This window comes from Salvelinus namaycush, chromosome 37 (genome assembly GCF_016432855.1).
Source record: "Salvelinus namaycush isolate Seneca chromosome 37, SaNama_1.0, whole genome shotgun sequence".
In the NCBI taxonomy this organism is placed as follows: domain Eukaryota; kingdom Metazoa; phylum Chordata; class Actinopteri; order Salmoniformes; family Salmonidae; genus Salvelinus; species Salvelinus namaycush.
In genome coordinates this window covers 5494282-5509914 of record NC_052343.1, presented here as the reverse complement: position 1 = coordinate 5509914, position 15633 = coordinate 5494282, and the positions used below count along the sequence as shown (strand labels likewise).

General features: G+C 41.1%; 1 protein-coding gene across 1 annotated transcript in view; it reads right to left on the bottom strand.

Moving 5' to 3' along the window:
- LOC120031579 (plectin-like) overlaps positions 1 to 15633 on the bottom strand; it is a 227186-nt gene that overhangs the window by 38212 nt on the left and 173341 nt on the right. The window contains exons 32-33 of the mRNA XM_038977388.1: positions 8894 to 15238; positions 3771 to 3787 (exon numbers count right to left, since the gene is read on the bottom strand). Coding sequence (XP_038833316.1) covers positions 3771 to 3787; positions 8894 to 15238 — 6362 coding nt within the window. The remainder of the gene's footprint in view (positions 1 to 3770; positions 3788 to 8893; positions 15239 to 15633) is intronic.

Here is a 15633-nt window from a genome sequence, read left to right as displayed (position 1 = left end):
TCGCAAATTGGTCTGCCAAATGGACAATGACCCCAAGCATACTTCCAAAGTTGTGGCAAAATGGCTTAAGGACAACAAAGTCAAGGTATTGGAGTGGCCATCACAAAGCCCTGACTTCAATCCTATAGGAAATTTGTAGGCAGAATTGAAAAAGCGCGTGCGAGCAAGGAGGCCTACAAACCTGCCTCAGTTACACCAGCTCTGTCAGGAGGACTGGGCCAAAATTCACCCAACTTATTGTGGGAAGCTTGTGGAAGGCTACCCGAAACGTTTGACCCAAGTTAAATAATTTAAAGGCAATGCTACCAAATACTAATTGAGTGTATGTAAACTTCTGATCCACTGGGAATATGATGAAAGAAATAAAAGCTGAAGTAAATCATTCTCTCTACTATTATTCTGACATTTCACATTCTTAAAATAAAGTGGTGATCCTAACTGACCTAAGACAGGGAATTTTTACTAGAATTAAATGTCAGGAATTGTGAAAAACTGAGTTTAAATGTATTTGGCTAAGGTGTATGTAAACTTCCGACTTCAACTGTATGTATAGGAATACCTGCCTAACCAGATACCTACTGTAACTTCAAATACCTAGAGTATTGTAAACTGCTTTTCCAGCTGCACTGAAAAGGGAATTTGTATTTAAGAAATAAGGCACGGGGGGTTTGGTATATGGCCAATATACCACGGCTAAGAGCTGTTCTTAGGCCCGACGCATCGCGGAGCCCTATACACAGCCCTTAGCCGTGGTATATTGGCCATATACCACAAACCCCCGAGGTGCCTTACTGCTATTATAAACTGGTTACCAACGTAATTAGAGCAGTAAAAATAAATGTTTTGTCATACCCGTGATATACCACTGCTGTCAGCCAATCAGCATTCCGGGCTCGAACCACCCAGTTTATAATTTAGCATCTTAGCATTTTTTGGATGGATAAATACTGTCATTAAAAGTGTTATTATACATAATTATTGGGACAGTGAGATATTTTTTCCATATCGGGTGCACCGTTTAAAAAGATTAGCACTTTTTTATACTTAACAAAAATAAATGCAACATGCAACAATTTCAAAGATTTTATAGTTACAGTTCATAGAAGGAAATCAGTCATTTGAAATAAATTCAATAGTCCCTAATTTAGGGATTTCACATGACTGGTCAGGAGCACAGCCATGGGTGATTCTGGGAGGGCATAGGCCCACCCACTTGTGAGCCAGGCCCACACACTGGCGAGCCAGGCCCAGCCAATCAGAATGAGTTTTTCCCCACAAAAGGGCTTCATTAGAGTGGCCTTTTATTGTCCCCAGCGCAAGGTGCACCTGTGTAATGATCGTGCTGTTTAATCAGCTTCCTGATATGCCACACCTGTCAGGTGGATGGATTATCTTGGTAAATGAGAAATGCTCACTGAAAGGGATGTAATTTTTGTTTGTTTTTGTCATTAAAATCATTGTTTACTGAAATAACTAATAACTATACACATACCAATTACCCAATGTTTGTAACTGGACCAATTTACACTTCTTTTTTTGTTATCGTCTTTGTACTGTTGGACCATCCAGGTCAACGACTTTAGATCCAGGCACACTGGTCCACTAAACTGTGACAATCGACCAAATGTCATCATCACCAGCCATTTGTTCAGTTTGACCTGACTGATGGTGGGTGATGGGCATGGAGCCCAGTGCAACATGTCTAACACATTGAATTTGTATTTAATTACAAATGTTATGATCTTGAAATGCATACAGAAAGGAAAATTCACCAATAGGTGAATTGTTGAAGTTGTGATGGTTATGTGTTGAATTTAACCATGGCCACCTTGTTTTTGCATTTACTAGGGATGCACGATATATCGGTGAACATATCGGAAACGTAAAAATGCCAATATCGATATCGGCCCGATGTTTAGTTTAACGCCGATGTGAAAAACTGATGTCAAGGCTGACGTGCATACCTATATAACGTACATTACCGTTCAAAAGTTTGGGGTCACTTAGAAATGTCCTTGTTTAGGAAAGAAAAGCACATTTTATGTCCATTAAAATAATATCCAATTGATCAGAAATACCGTGTAGAAATACCATGTAGACATTGTTAATGTTGTATAACAATAAGAGCTACGATAGTAATGTTCTCTGGGTGTCACTGAGTAGACTGATACCCCATGTCATTGATCCACAATCCATAGGTAAGGATGTACAGTGAAATAAGTATGCTCCCAATGCAATTCTAAAGTATAATACATTCAGTGTGATTTCAACAGATTTTTGTCAAATTAACAAATGATTGTCTTTTGTTGATTTTATACAACAACATTCCAACCTGGTTTAGCATGATCTATTCAATTATGGCATAATTCTGCTATTTGTATTCACTTGCGTCACTGTCAATGACATACGTTTATTTTGAAGGCTAACCGCAAAGTCCACTATTGTGCCTAATCCTTATTGTGGCTAGCTTCACATAGATGGGTCCGACCACCATTAATTAAATAACAACTGTTTTATAAATTAGGGTTATTTTAGATGATGACACCTAGCTATATAGGTAGCTAGCTAACGATAGCTACTGAAACAGATTATGTAGTTTGCTATGTTTTTGGGGAAGAACATTGTTTGCATCCATGAGCTAGCTAGCTTCTTTTTATGACCAGCACTGTAGGTGCGCGAGACAACTTTACCAGCATCATAGCATACGTATCGATGAATCGTTGTGACACATGAAATACGAGTGATAGTGTAATCAATGTGTAATAACTACGTAAAAAATGTATGAATGCGTTAAATTATTATGTGACGTGCAGTCATATTCAAGTCCTGATTGGTCAACAAGCTTTTTGACACGTCAAATAGTGTTATGTGATGTGTATCTTTTTTGACATGCAAAAAGAACCAAACGGCGTTCCATAGAAATCCTGGTTGAGAATGAAACGACTGAACAAATGAACAATGAAACAGCACAGCAAGTAAGTGAAATAAATGTTTTAATTATGTTTTAATGGTAATGGGGATATAAGTAAATACCAACAAAATAACTTTTTGGTCAGTGTGGTGTGTGTGTGTGTGTGTGTGTGTGTGTATAACATTTATTTAACTAGACAGGTCAGTTAAGAATAAATTCTTATTTACAATGAAGGCCTACCCCGGCCAACGCTGGGCCAATTGTGCGCAGCCCTATTGGACTCCCAATCATGGCCGGGTGTGATACAGACTGGATTCGAACGAGGGACTGTAGTGATGCCTCTTGCACTGAGCCGCAGTGCCTTAGACTGCTGCGTCCATGTGTGTGTGTTAACTATTTAACTGTACTAGAATGCTTATTAAAAGGCCGCAAACATTTTAAATATCGGTTATCGGTATCGTTTTTTTTTTGCAAGGAAAATATTGGATATCGGTATCTGCCAAAAATGTAATATCGGTGCATCACTAGCATTTACCCATACCCAGAGCTTGGTTCCTTGGATGTGGGTGTTGCAAATCCATACACACTCCCTCTTTCTTCCTGAAACAGACAACAAAAATAAGCATACATCAGAGATTATTATTTTGTGTTTGCTTTCACTCAATATACAGTATAATACAATGAATTAGTGCAGCTGAATTGGTCGTGATTAGGACACTGAGTTTGCCCTCATCGATACATTAGTATAGTACTACCAAAGTTCAAATTCAGGTATTTCGTTTTACTGCTCCCTACTGGTAGGTCTGTTACAGCACTGTCTTCCCAAAGCACTGCCTCACCCCATTCTCGGATGTCTTACCTCCTCGTCACCCCTCTCTGGGAGGGGTGGGAGGGACAGGGTCAGTGAAGGGTAGTCAAGGCAGTCATTAGAGGTATTCTGGCAGGTAGACGGCACATCTCTCATATTGGCTGGATCTTCCATCAATGTCAAAGGCTAACATTAGCATAGAAAGAAACACACATAGACATATAGATAGACTAATAGAGCACAACTTCCACACCCTTCCACACAGACACACATATACTGTATATCTAAGTCTCTAATAACGTTCTCCAAGTCGCTGACAGAAAATGTATCCATGAAATGAAGTTGGTAGCTGAATCGTGAATGAGGGGATGAGGGTTCATTGTTTGCTTGTATTCCAAGACCTCTGATTCCAAGAGGACATGAGTTGAAATTACTTGTATGTCAAACTAATAGTGCCCTCATAATGGTGAAATAAAAATAATGCACAGTAGTGCTTGTAGACAGAAAGTAGAGGGCATTAAAGACACTACTTCATTCACCTATAATGATTATACTATGGTATACTGTAACAGTGGTGTAAAGTACTTACAGTGAGCACCATAATTCATTGGACAGTGACCATTTATTTTGGTTCTGTACTCTAGCACTTTGAGTTTGAAAGGATACAACGACAATGAGGGTGAAGTGCAGACTGTCAGCTTTATTTGAGAGTATTTTCATACATATCGGATGAACCGTTTCGAAATTATAGAAGCTTTTGTACATAGTCCCCCCCATTTTCGGGCATCAAAAAAACATTTTGCAGTTTAACATAATGTAGAATAAAGTAATCATTGTTAATATTTGGTCGCATATCCTTTGCATGCAATGATTGCTTGAAGTCTGCGATGCATCGACATCACCAGACGCTGGGTATCTTCCCAGGTGATGCTCTGCCAGGCCTGTATTGCAGCCATCTTCAGTTCCTGCTTGTTTCGGGGACTTATTGCCTTCAGTCTCCTCTTCAGCATGTAAAATGCATGTTCAATTGGATTGAGATCCGGTGATTGACTCGGCCAGTCAAGGATTTTCCACTTTTTGGCCATCAAAAACCCCTTCGTTGCTCTAGCAGTATGCCACACTCCTGCTCTCCAATGAGTTTGGAGGCATTTGGTTGAGTTTGGAGGCATTTATCTGAGCAGATAAAATATTTCTGTAGACTTCAGAATTCATTCTTCTTCTTCTGTCTGCAGTCACATCATCGATGAAGACAAGTGAGCCTGTTCCACTGGCAGCCATACAGGCCCAAGCCATAACACCCCCTCCACCATGTTTCACAGATGAGGTGGTATGCTTTGGATCATGGGCATGTCTTTTTTTTCTCCACACTTTCCTCTTTCCATCACTCTGGTACATGTTAATATTTGTCTCATCTGTCCACAATACTTTTTTCCAGAACTCTTGAGGCTCTTTTAGGTGCTTTTTAGCAAACTGTAATTTCGCCTTTCTGTTCTTCAGGCTTATCAGTGGTTTGCATCTTGTAGTGCACCCTCTGTAGTACTGCTGGTGTAGTCTTCTACGTATGGTAGACTTCGACACATCTACACCTGCATCCAGGGGAGTGTTTTTGATCTGTCGGGCTGTTGTCAGGGGTTTTTTCTTCACCCTAGAGTATTCTCCGGTCATCCACTATAGTGGTCTTCCTCAGTCTACCGGGTCTTTTGACATAATTGAGTTCACCGGTTGTTTTTTTCTTGTTAATGATGAACCAAACTGTTGACTTGGGCATGCCCAGGGTTTTTGCAATGTTCCTGATTGATTGATTTTCATTTCTGAGCCTTATGACGGCCAGCTTCATTTGCATCGACACTGCTGTCTTCCTCATGTTGTCACACCCCAACAACAACCTCCAAAGGCAATAGCAAAGTCTAGAATCAATACTATTCACTAACGACACAAATGAATACACCTGCCTAACGACACACATCTGTAAAGCCAATTCAACAAATACTTGTAGTACCTTAAAATGGGGGGACCATATACAAAAGGTGCTGCCATTCCTAAACGGTTCATCCGATATGTATGAAAATACCCTCAAATTAAAGCTGACAGTCTGCACTTCACCCTCATTGTATCCTTTCAAACTTAAAGTGCTACAGTACAGAACCAAAATAACAAAAAAATGGTCACTGTCCAATGAATTATGGTGCTCACTAAGTAAAATACTTTCAAGTAATACTTAAGTCGTTTTTTGGGGTATCTGTACTTTACTATTCATATTTTTGACAACTTTTACTTCACTACAGAAAACAATGTACTTTTTACTCCATACATTTTCCCTGACACCCAAAAGTACTAGTTATATTTTGAATGCTTAGCAGGACAGGAAAATGGTCAAATTCACACACTTAAGTATACTTTAGCAATTACATTTACTTCTGATACTTAAGTACAGTATATTTAAAGCTAAATACCTTGACTTTTACTCAAGTATTATTTTACTGGGTGACTTCACCTTTGTCATTTCTTATTAAGGTATTTTTACTTAAGTATGACAACTGTGTAATTTTTCCACCACTGTACAGAACAATGCTTTTAAGCTTAAGTATATGCATACCACAATAAAATGACTAAACTAAAGTATATGGCCTACCACAAAATACAATGGCTTAAACTGAAGTCATTTGAATCAATTGAGCAATTTTGTATGACAAAACATACAGTATATCAGATACTGCTACCAATAAATTGGTTTATAGCCTTTAGTGTGAGAATCTATAATGCGCCTACAGCTACACACAATGTAATCTTATGTGTTATGCTGAAAATAGTGATATGTTCTGTATGCTGTACCATCACTGTGTAGATAATTCCATTGTCAGAACGTGTGATTTACCTGGATATTGAAATGTAGTGGACAAGATTACCTTTTTAATAGCACATTTATTTACATTAAAGTGTTATCACCAAAACATACACCAGATTCCACTCACCATGCCACTCAACACAAAAAAATCTGTTAATGAGCAAAACCAACCAGTTAGTTTTGATGAAATATCTTGCAATATCTTGCATTTAACAAAACACGTTTTGCAGAGCAGATTCATGTCCTATTCTCTTCTTCTGACAATTCTTTTTTCCCCAAAAAATATATATTACCAAGCTAGTAAAACATGCAGAGCAAAAATGTATTATATAAGATATGAAAAATATGATGAAAAATGAAAACAAAGATTTACAGAAGTTAAACACTTCCTAGAAGCAGAACAGAAAAAACATACTTGGTATGGAAAACAAGAGCTACAAGACTGGTTGAAAAGCAACATATGACAAAGCTTCAAAATCATTTTTGCAAAGGAAATATGCAAAATGTAGGAAAATGTCTTGAAATGTATTCATCCTATAAAATATGTACATTCATTCAATGTATTGTAATATCAGATCATATATTGCAATGTCATCTCAGCAACTATTTACTTTGGTTTTGACTGATGTTACATGAATGTTGCTTACAGAAATTAAGATTACATTGAATGTTCATCTTCATGGCGCTGACCATGTGAAAGCCCATAAACATAGTGATGTGTTACATGTAAGAGGTGTAATTCAAAATAGGGGGATTATGATCAATATTCAAGTAAGAATGTTGGACAAAAATTCATGGAGTTTGTTCCTAGTATGGTATCCCAGGGAGACTTCAGGGGTCACAAGCCTCAACTGTCTTCAAAAATGAGGGAGATGCAATGGAAGCAAGGTACTCAATGGCAGATCTAAAAACAAAACAAAAATAATGAAATTTGAGACAACAAAACCAACAGAAAAAAAAAAAAAAAAGTTAAAATAATTGTAATGCAAACAAATAAATCAATTCCAAATGTATTTGATGATTTAATGCTTTATATGGTGGATGATGAATTTACCTGCATTTCTGGATGGTGAAGCTGTTGAATTGGGATATGGTCCCTGTTAAGAGACTCATCAGCCATGCCCGTCTGAGTATCTGCAAATCCCCATCGAATTCTGATGGAATGAGACATCTGTCAAAAAAGGGAATCAAATCATCTTAAAATACTGAGGTGAAAAAGGCATGATCATAATCATCCAACTAATAAAAACGTTTGATAGCGCTTTCTTCCAAACTAGAATTGAAATACTAGCGATAAAGGGGGAAGAGAAAAAAACAGAATCAGAGGAGAGTAGAGAAGGTGTATGGCTGTGATGAAAGGGATAAAAGGAAAGTACATTACAAAACTACATTACTAAATTACAAAATCAGAAAACTGATTTCAACTTACAAGAACCAAAGCAACATCCAGGATGCAGATCTTTGCCTCTAATGTCAGAGGAAGCATGGTGAAGCCTGACATCTTCTTAGGACAGTCTACCAGGAACACTTGACAAGAGGTAAATGGTGGGTATAGTAGTCCATAATGATGGGTATAATAGTTCATAACTTTGGAGTGGGTGATTAAAGAATAAGGTGATGACTTGGTATATGGGCCTGTCCACTGAACAGAAAGGGCAATGTTGTCTGGGATGTAGGCAGGGAAGCAGTTCATTAAACTTTGAATATTGCAGTCGTCTTCCACTGTTTATGTAGTGTTTTTTTATTCTGCTCTGCGACTATTTGTTTTATTTTGCCAGATAAAAAAAAATATGTTTTAAGTGAAATTAGTTAACTCTGGGTCATACTCTATACAGACATTCAGAAATATGAAGACATCTAAAAACGTCACTGTAATATCTATGTTGGCATATTTCATAGGATATTGTCAAACAGATAAAAGAAAGAGGACAAAAATATTCTTAAGTTTAAAAAGAAAACTGGAAAAATATATCTGTTCGAAGTACATATATTAGTTTCGGAAAGCTTAAGTATACAAGTTGTGTTAACGCGAACTATAAAATCAGTTGTGATCACTTTATATGAGATAAAAACTAAATCCGATACTTTGCTCTTAAAATATAAATTGACTTACTGATCAATAAAAATTGCAATAAAATGGAACAAAATATTACATTGATCTAATAATTATAAGAAATGAAGGCTGGAGAGATAAGGCATTGTTTTGGACATCTATATGAGGAACTGCATTTAATTACTTCCAGCCATTTCCGAATGCGACCACATGAGCAGAATAAATTAATTATTTGTTTTTCAAACGTAAATGTAATTTTCCTCTAAATTATGCGACTGTGGTATGCATCGGTATCATCATTGGGAAGGCTCGTTGTTCTTCTGAGCTGCATGGCCTGATCATTGCTAGAGCTGTAAGGGCTTGGGCTAGCTCATCCATGATGAGCCCATTATGAGGTCCTGCATCATATCGGCGGCCACCGTAACTGCTGGAGCTGGTGTAGGAGGAGGATGAGAAGTTCATACTGAAACCGGAACCTGTGGCATCAACGCTGCCTCTTCTGGATCCTGTTCTGGATCCAGTCCTGGACCCGGACCGGGAGCCAGCGGCTGACCCGGAATTGCTGGCATTGTATGGGCTGTACAGCCCTTTGCTTGACTGTGAGGAGGCCTCCAGCAGTCGCAGGCCAGATCCTTCCTCAACCATGCTTCTGTCCATGGCATCTTTGTAAGAGATTTTTAGTTTGGTTTTGGGACATGTCAGGTATTTGGAGTAAGCACTCACATCTCTCAGCTTCTGAGCAGTGCGAGCATCAATTGTGCCCTTTCTGATGGATTCGTCCAGAGAGACTCTGCCCTCAACATCAGGTTCAATCAGCCCCCCCGTAAGGTATTGGACTTCCAGAAAACGTTGCCCAGCTTCATAATACAGCCAGCCTTTCTTTAGAGCTTGGGAGGCAGACATTTTCACTTTGGTTCTTGGGTCCTCAAATCCATTGAAAGCTTTGTGAGCCAGGTTGATACGGTCCACCATCACCTTGTCCACAAGCCCTTTCTCGGTTGCCTCAGTAACAGCGAATCGTTCCCCAGTAGTTGGGTCGATTATGCCCCCTGTGCAGGCTTGTGCCTCAAGTAGTCTTTGGCCTGTGATATTGTCCACAAGGTTCCTGTGCATGGCCTCTGTGACTGACACCTTCTCCAAAGTGTCTGTATCCAGGATTCCAGCTACAGGGCCAGTCTCCTCTGTGGGGTCATTCCACATTATTGCAGGGGGTCTAATGGAGGGTATGGGGCTCATGGGATTGTATGATGATGAGGTGGAACCAGAGGTGGAACCAAAAGAGGATGACCGGGAGCGGAAACCACCCATGTTTCCAGACAGCATGTCAGCAAACTCAGTGATGGACAGGTTTCCGGAGCGGTATGTACTAAGTGAAGTCTGGTCGATGAGGCCTCGTGCGAGGGCGTCATCAATGTCATACTGTCTTCCTGACCGTCTGTCGATGATCATTGACTTGACAACGCCATCAGAGGATGTCTGTGTGATCTCTTCCCACTCACACTCCTGCTCAGCAAGCTCTAGGTAGGTCTGATGGTCAATGAGCTGCTTTCTATATGCCTCATAGACAGTCATCTCTTTGCCTGACTCTGGGTCCACAATGACCACTCTGCGTTTGCGGACAGAGGATTTGGAGGAGGTCTGTCTCTCGCGCTTCTTCTCCTTCAGGAGCAGGAGCACAAGGCCAGTAGCTGGGTCAGTGATGCACCTCTCCATTAGCCCAAGGTAGGTCAGGTTCTCCTCAGTGTTGGGATCAAAGAAACCCTTGGTGTCATCTGATGGATCTGTGAGAATCTCATTCATCTCCTCGTCGAAGAGGCCACGGTTGTAGGCCACCTCCACTGGCAAGCGATGACTCTCCTCTGGGTCAATGATTCCGCCAGTGGCAATCTGAGCCTCAAGGAGACGTATTCCATGGTCTTTTAAGATGAGCCCCTTCTTCATGGCCTGGAACAGAGAGATTGTCTTTCCGGAATAGGGGTCTCTGTAACCTGTCACGGCACGCTCAGCAGAGAGAAGCTTGTCTTTGAATTCTGGCCCCACTATTCCCATCTTGATAGATTCATTGACAGTAAGTTTGAGATTTTTGATTGGGTCAATTACATAGCCTGTGGCAGCCTGAGCCTCCAGCAGTTCAAAGGCAGTTCCTGGCCTGATCATGTTCTTTTTCATGGCTTGGTAGATTGATAGACGGTCATTAGTTCCCTCTACATAAACACCAGCAATACAGCTTGTGCCCTCAAGGTATTTTTGGAGTCTACGGCTAACCTCTTCCACTGAAATCAGACCTTCATTCAGCTCAGTGACCGTCTGTTGGTCGATGATCTGAGAGCGTAACATCTCCTCTATGGTGATCTGTTTTCTAAGACCTTTGAACGTCAGTCTCTTGTCTCCCAGTGACAGCAAGCGCATCCCATTGGTAGGGTCAATCTTGCATCTCTTGAGTAATTGGGCATAAGAAAGTTTCTCCTCAGTGACAGGGTCAACAAATCCCTTTACGTCATCAGCAAGCCTTTCATTTGTTTCCTTGTTGATGTATCCTCTCTGTGTGGCAATGTCTGCTGGGAGGTGGAAGTAGAATTCAGGATCCATAATGCCTCCTGTGGCAGTCTGAGCCTCCAACATTTTCAGAGCATAATCCTCCAGAACAAGGTCCTTTTTCATTGCTTGGAAGAGAGATATGATTTTGCCACTGTAAGGGTCCTTGTAGCCTGTGACCGCTCTCTCAGCTGACAGAAGTCTGTCGTGGATCTCAGGGCCGACCACACCCTTGCGGACAGCCTCATCAACAGTGAGGGTCTCGTTTCTCACAGGATCAATTATGAATCCTGTTGCTGCTTGTGCTTCCAGGAGACTAAGGGCAATTTCAGGCTTCAAGAACCCTCTCTTCATCGCTGAATAAATGCTCATCCTGGAAGTGGAGTCAGCTATGACGCCAGCAACGCAGCCCGTGCCAAACAGATACTGCTTCACACTCTGCATCTCCATAATGTCACGGATGTTTCTTTTGTCTTGCTTCAGCAGGTTGAATGTCTCCAGGTCAATGATACGGGAATTGTAGAGCTCCTCGATAGTGACCCTACGTCTGATTGTGTTGCAGGACTTAACAGTTTCACCTCTGATGATCTCTCTCTGCTCCATAATCTCAATAATGATGATGATCATGCGCTCTTTAGTGATACTGCCAGAACGATACTCCTCCATCAGCTTCTTCCTCTCTTGCTCAGGAAGTAGATTTGAGTTCATGATGTCCCAGAGACTTTTTGACCCTCCAGCAAGAGACTCAAGTGAACTGGGGAGGTCAATTTGTGATGTGGCCAGGTCATTCTGTGTCTGTTCCTCCGTGTAGAGGTATGTCTTCTCCACCACAGTAGGGGCCTGTGGCTTGGAAAGAGGTAGAAGGTTCATGCCTGAATCAGGATCTCTAGTGCACTTCTCTTTCAGCTGTTTGTATGTTACTTTATCATCTGAATTGGGGTCTGAGAAAGCTTTGTTATCGTCAGATGGTTCCGAGAAGTTGTGTGTCATTTCTTTGCTGAAAAAGCTCTTCTGATAGGCAACCTCAATAGGAACGCGGTGGCTGTTCACAGGATCAATGATTCCTCCTGAACTCAGTTGGGCCTCCAAGAGTGGCATGACATGCTCTTTAATGATTAGATCTTTTTCCATTGCTTGGAAGAGAGAGATTGTTTTGCCCGTGAAGGGATCTTTGTAACCAGTGACTGCTTTTTCAGCAGCAAGCAGTTTCTCATGTAGCTCAGGGCCGACAATGCCTGCTTTAACTGCATCATCCACTGACAGGTACTGGTTCTTCACTGGATCTATAATGAACCCTGTGGCAGCTTGGGCCTCTAGAAGTGACAGGCCTGTGTTGTGTCTCAGAAGATTTTTCTTCATAGCTTGATAAATGCTGATCTTCTCCTTTGTTGGTTCAAGGTAGACACCAGCAATACTGTCAGAGCCCTGTAGGTACTTGCTTACATTGACATTTTCGCTGACCTGTGTAGGTGTCTTTTTGCCTTGTTGGAGCATGTCAAACGTAGCTTTGTCAATGATTTTGGAATCAAACAGTGACTTGGCAGAAACCGGTGCTCTAAGCCCCTTGAAGCTGTCTTGCTCTTGTTTCTTAGCCTCTTTCTCATTTACAATGGTGATCACAATCGTGATGATCTTTTCTATTGTAATCTTTCCAGACCTATACTGCCTCATCAGGTCAATTCTCTGTTCCTCTGTAATATATTCAGAGTGGATAATTTCCCAGATAGTGAGTTTCCTCCCTTTGAAAGGACCAGACTGCAGCTCCATTGTTGCTTGGCTCATGGTCTCTTTGGTTTGGACGTCTGTGTATGTATGCTCTTCCTTTGCATTGATTGCTTGCTCAGACAGAGGAAGAAGCTGAAGGCCAGATTTATTGTCAGTGACACATCTCTTGTATAGCTGTGCGTATGTGACATTTTCCTGTGTGTTGGGGTCAAAGTAACCTTTAACATCATCAGTTGGATTATTCAGAATCTGCTTCATTTCATCATCAAAGAAGCCTCGTTTACAGGCAACATCATGTGGGATGCGGTGGCTTTTCACTGGATCAATGATGCCTCCTGTTGCAAGCTGCGCGTCTAAGAGTCTGATGCCCTGATCTTTTGGAATGAGTTCTTTCTTCATTGCTTCGAACAAAGACACAGTCTTTCCCGTGTAAGGATCTTTGTAGCCTGTAACACCTCTTTCAGCTGACAGTAGTTTTTCATGCAGCTCAGGACCAATGACAGTTGCTTTCACAGCTTCATCGACAGTGAACTTCTGATTCTTTATAGGATCAACAACAAATCCTGTTCCTGCTTGTGCTTCCAGCAGAGTTAAAGCAGGCCCTACCCTCATCATATCCTTCTTCATGGCTTGATAGAAAGACATAGTCTCCTTAGTTGAGTCAATAACTACACCCGCAATGCAGTTTGTACCCTTCAAGGATTTGTGAACAGGCTCCATTTCAGACACCTCTTTGATTGTTTTATTGCCCGTGTGCAGCTTGTTGTAGAGGTCTTTGTCGATTATCTTGGACTCCAGTAGTTCAGTAGCAAGGACAGGTCTCCTCAGACCCTCAAAAGCGATTTCATTCTTTTTTTCCTTTTCCTCTGCCATGGTGATAACAATCTTGATGATTTTTTCCACTGTGATCTTTCCGGTCTTGTACTGACGAATAAGATCCTTTCTCTGGTCCTCGGTAAAGTACTCAGAATTGATGATTTCCCAGATAGTTACAGTCTTTCCTTTGAATTTTCCGAATGGCACAGAGACGGTCGTCTTGCTGAACACATCCTTGGTCTCCTCCTCTGTGTAGTTTGACGTGCTCAGAGCAGCCTTGTCAGTGATGGGCAGGAGCAGCACTCCTGTCTCCGGATCTGTGCTGCATCTCTGCATTAGCTGATGGTATGTTAAGTTCTCCTGGGTGTTAGGATCAAAGAATCCCTTGGTGTCGTCCGAAGGGTCCTCCAGTATCTTGTTCATCTCAGCATCAAACTGCCCCTGTTTGTATGCAGTCTCGATGGGCACACGGTGGCTGTTTATGGGGTCAATGAGTCCACCAGTAGCTATCTGAGCCTCAAGTTGCCTAATGGCATGGTCTCTGTCAATCAAGCCCTTCTTCATAGCTTCAAAGAGTGAGATCTTGTTACCGGTGTAAGGGTCTTTGTAACCAATGACAGCTCTCTCAGCAGACAGCATTTTGTTGTGCAGCTCAGGTCCGATCAGGCCTTCCTTCACAGCCTCACTGACAGAGAGTTTCTTGTTTTTAACTGGGTCTACTACATAGCCAGATGCTGCCTGTGCCTCTAGGAGGATCAAAGCCCAACCAGGAGTAATTTTCTTTTCTTTCATAGCTTGATATATTGCCATTTTCTGATTAGACTGTGTCAAGACACCCCCTATACAGTTCTTGCCCTGCAGAATTGTTCTTAACTTATCCGTCTGGCTGAGGTCTTGCACAGTAGCTTTGCCATTCTTCAGTTTATCAAACTCCTTTTTCGTCAAAAGGCCAACTTCATAAAGTCTGCTTGCAGGGACTTTCTCGCGGATGCCATCAAAAGACAATGTATCCTTCTTCCTGTCAACCTCATCCCCAACACTTTGGCCATTGATAACCTGCTTTGATGTCTCCACCATGGTCATATGGATCAGTTCATCCTCGGGCACATTGTCAGTCTGGATATCGATTTCTCTGGTGTGGGAAATTGGCTCTTTATGGGCGACCTCGAGCTGCTGCAGTTTCTCACGAAGTTTCTTGTTCTCCTCGCCAAGCAGCTTTTCCTGTTCAAGTCGTTTCCTTTCAAGCTCCTGCATCTCTTTTTGCTTGTTGAGCATTTCTTTCTCAGCCTCTTTTTGTTTGTTGAGGGCAGCATCCATGGTAGCCTGAAGTTTATTTCTCTCCTCCTCCATTTGTTTCCTCTGGCGTTCCTGTTCTTCTTTGAGGGCCTTGGCCTTCTTGACCTCTTCCTCAAACTGGTTCTCCAGCTTCTTCTTCTCCTCTTCAATTTGTTTCTCCTTCTTCAACAGCTCCGCCTTCTCTGTGACGAATGTCTGTTGGAGTACTGTCTTCTCGTGTTGGATTTGTTTCTGCTGAGCATTGACCATCTAATTGAGAAAAAGGGAAAACAAGAACATAATTAGAACAATGTGAGTTTCATTTATATTTCAAATATTCCCGTAAATCTCCATCGATCCACATATTGTGCAATATAGCAAAGAAATTACAACATTTTAGTACAATGCACTCCACTTATAAGAATCAGTCCCAAATAGTTTCAAATATATATATTAGATTGAATTATTCCTATGTTACATAATAGTATATACACTCTTCTCAGTAAGGGGAGAACATTATGGGGAACACCACCAATAATGAATCTATACTTTTGTCCTGGACAAACTGAAAATATCCTGAAGGGATATGATCTTTTTAAGCTTAGTGTACCGTAATACAAATATAACTCAAAACAATACAACTGTGTAAGTGGTTAATTTTAAGA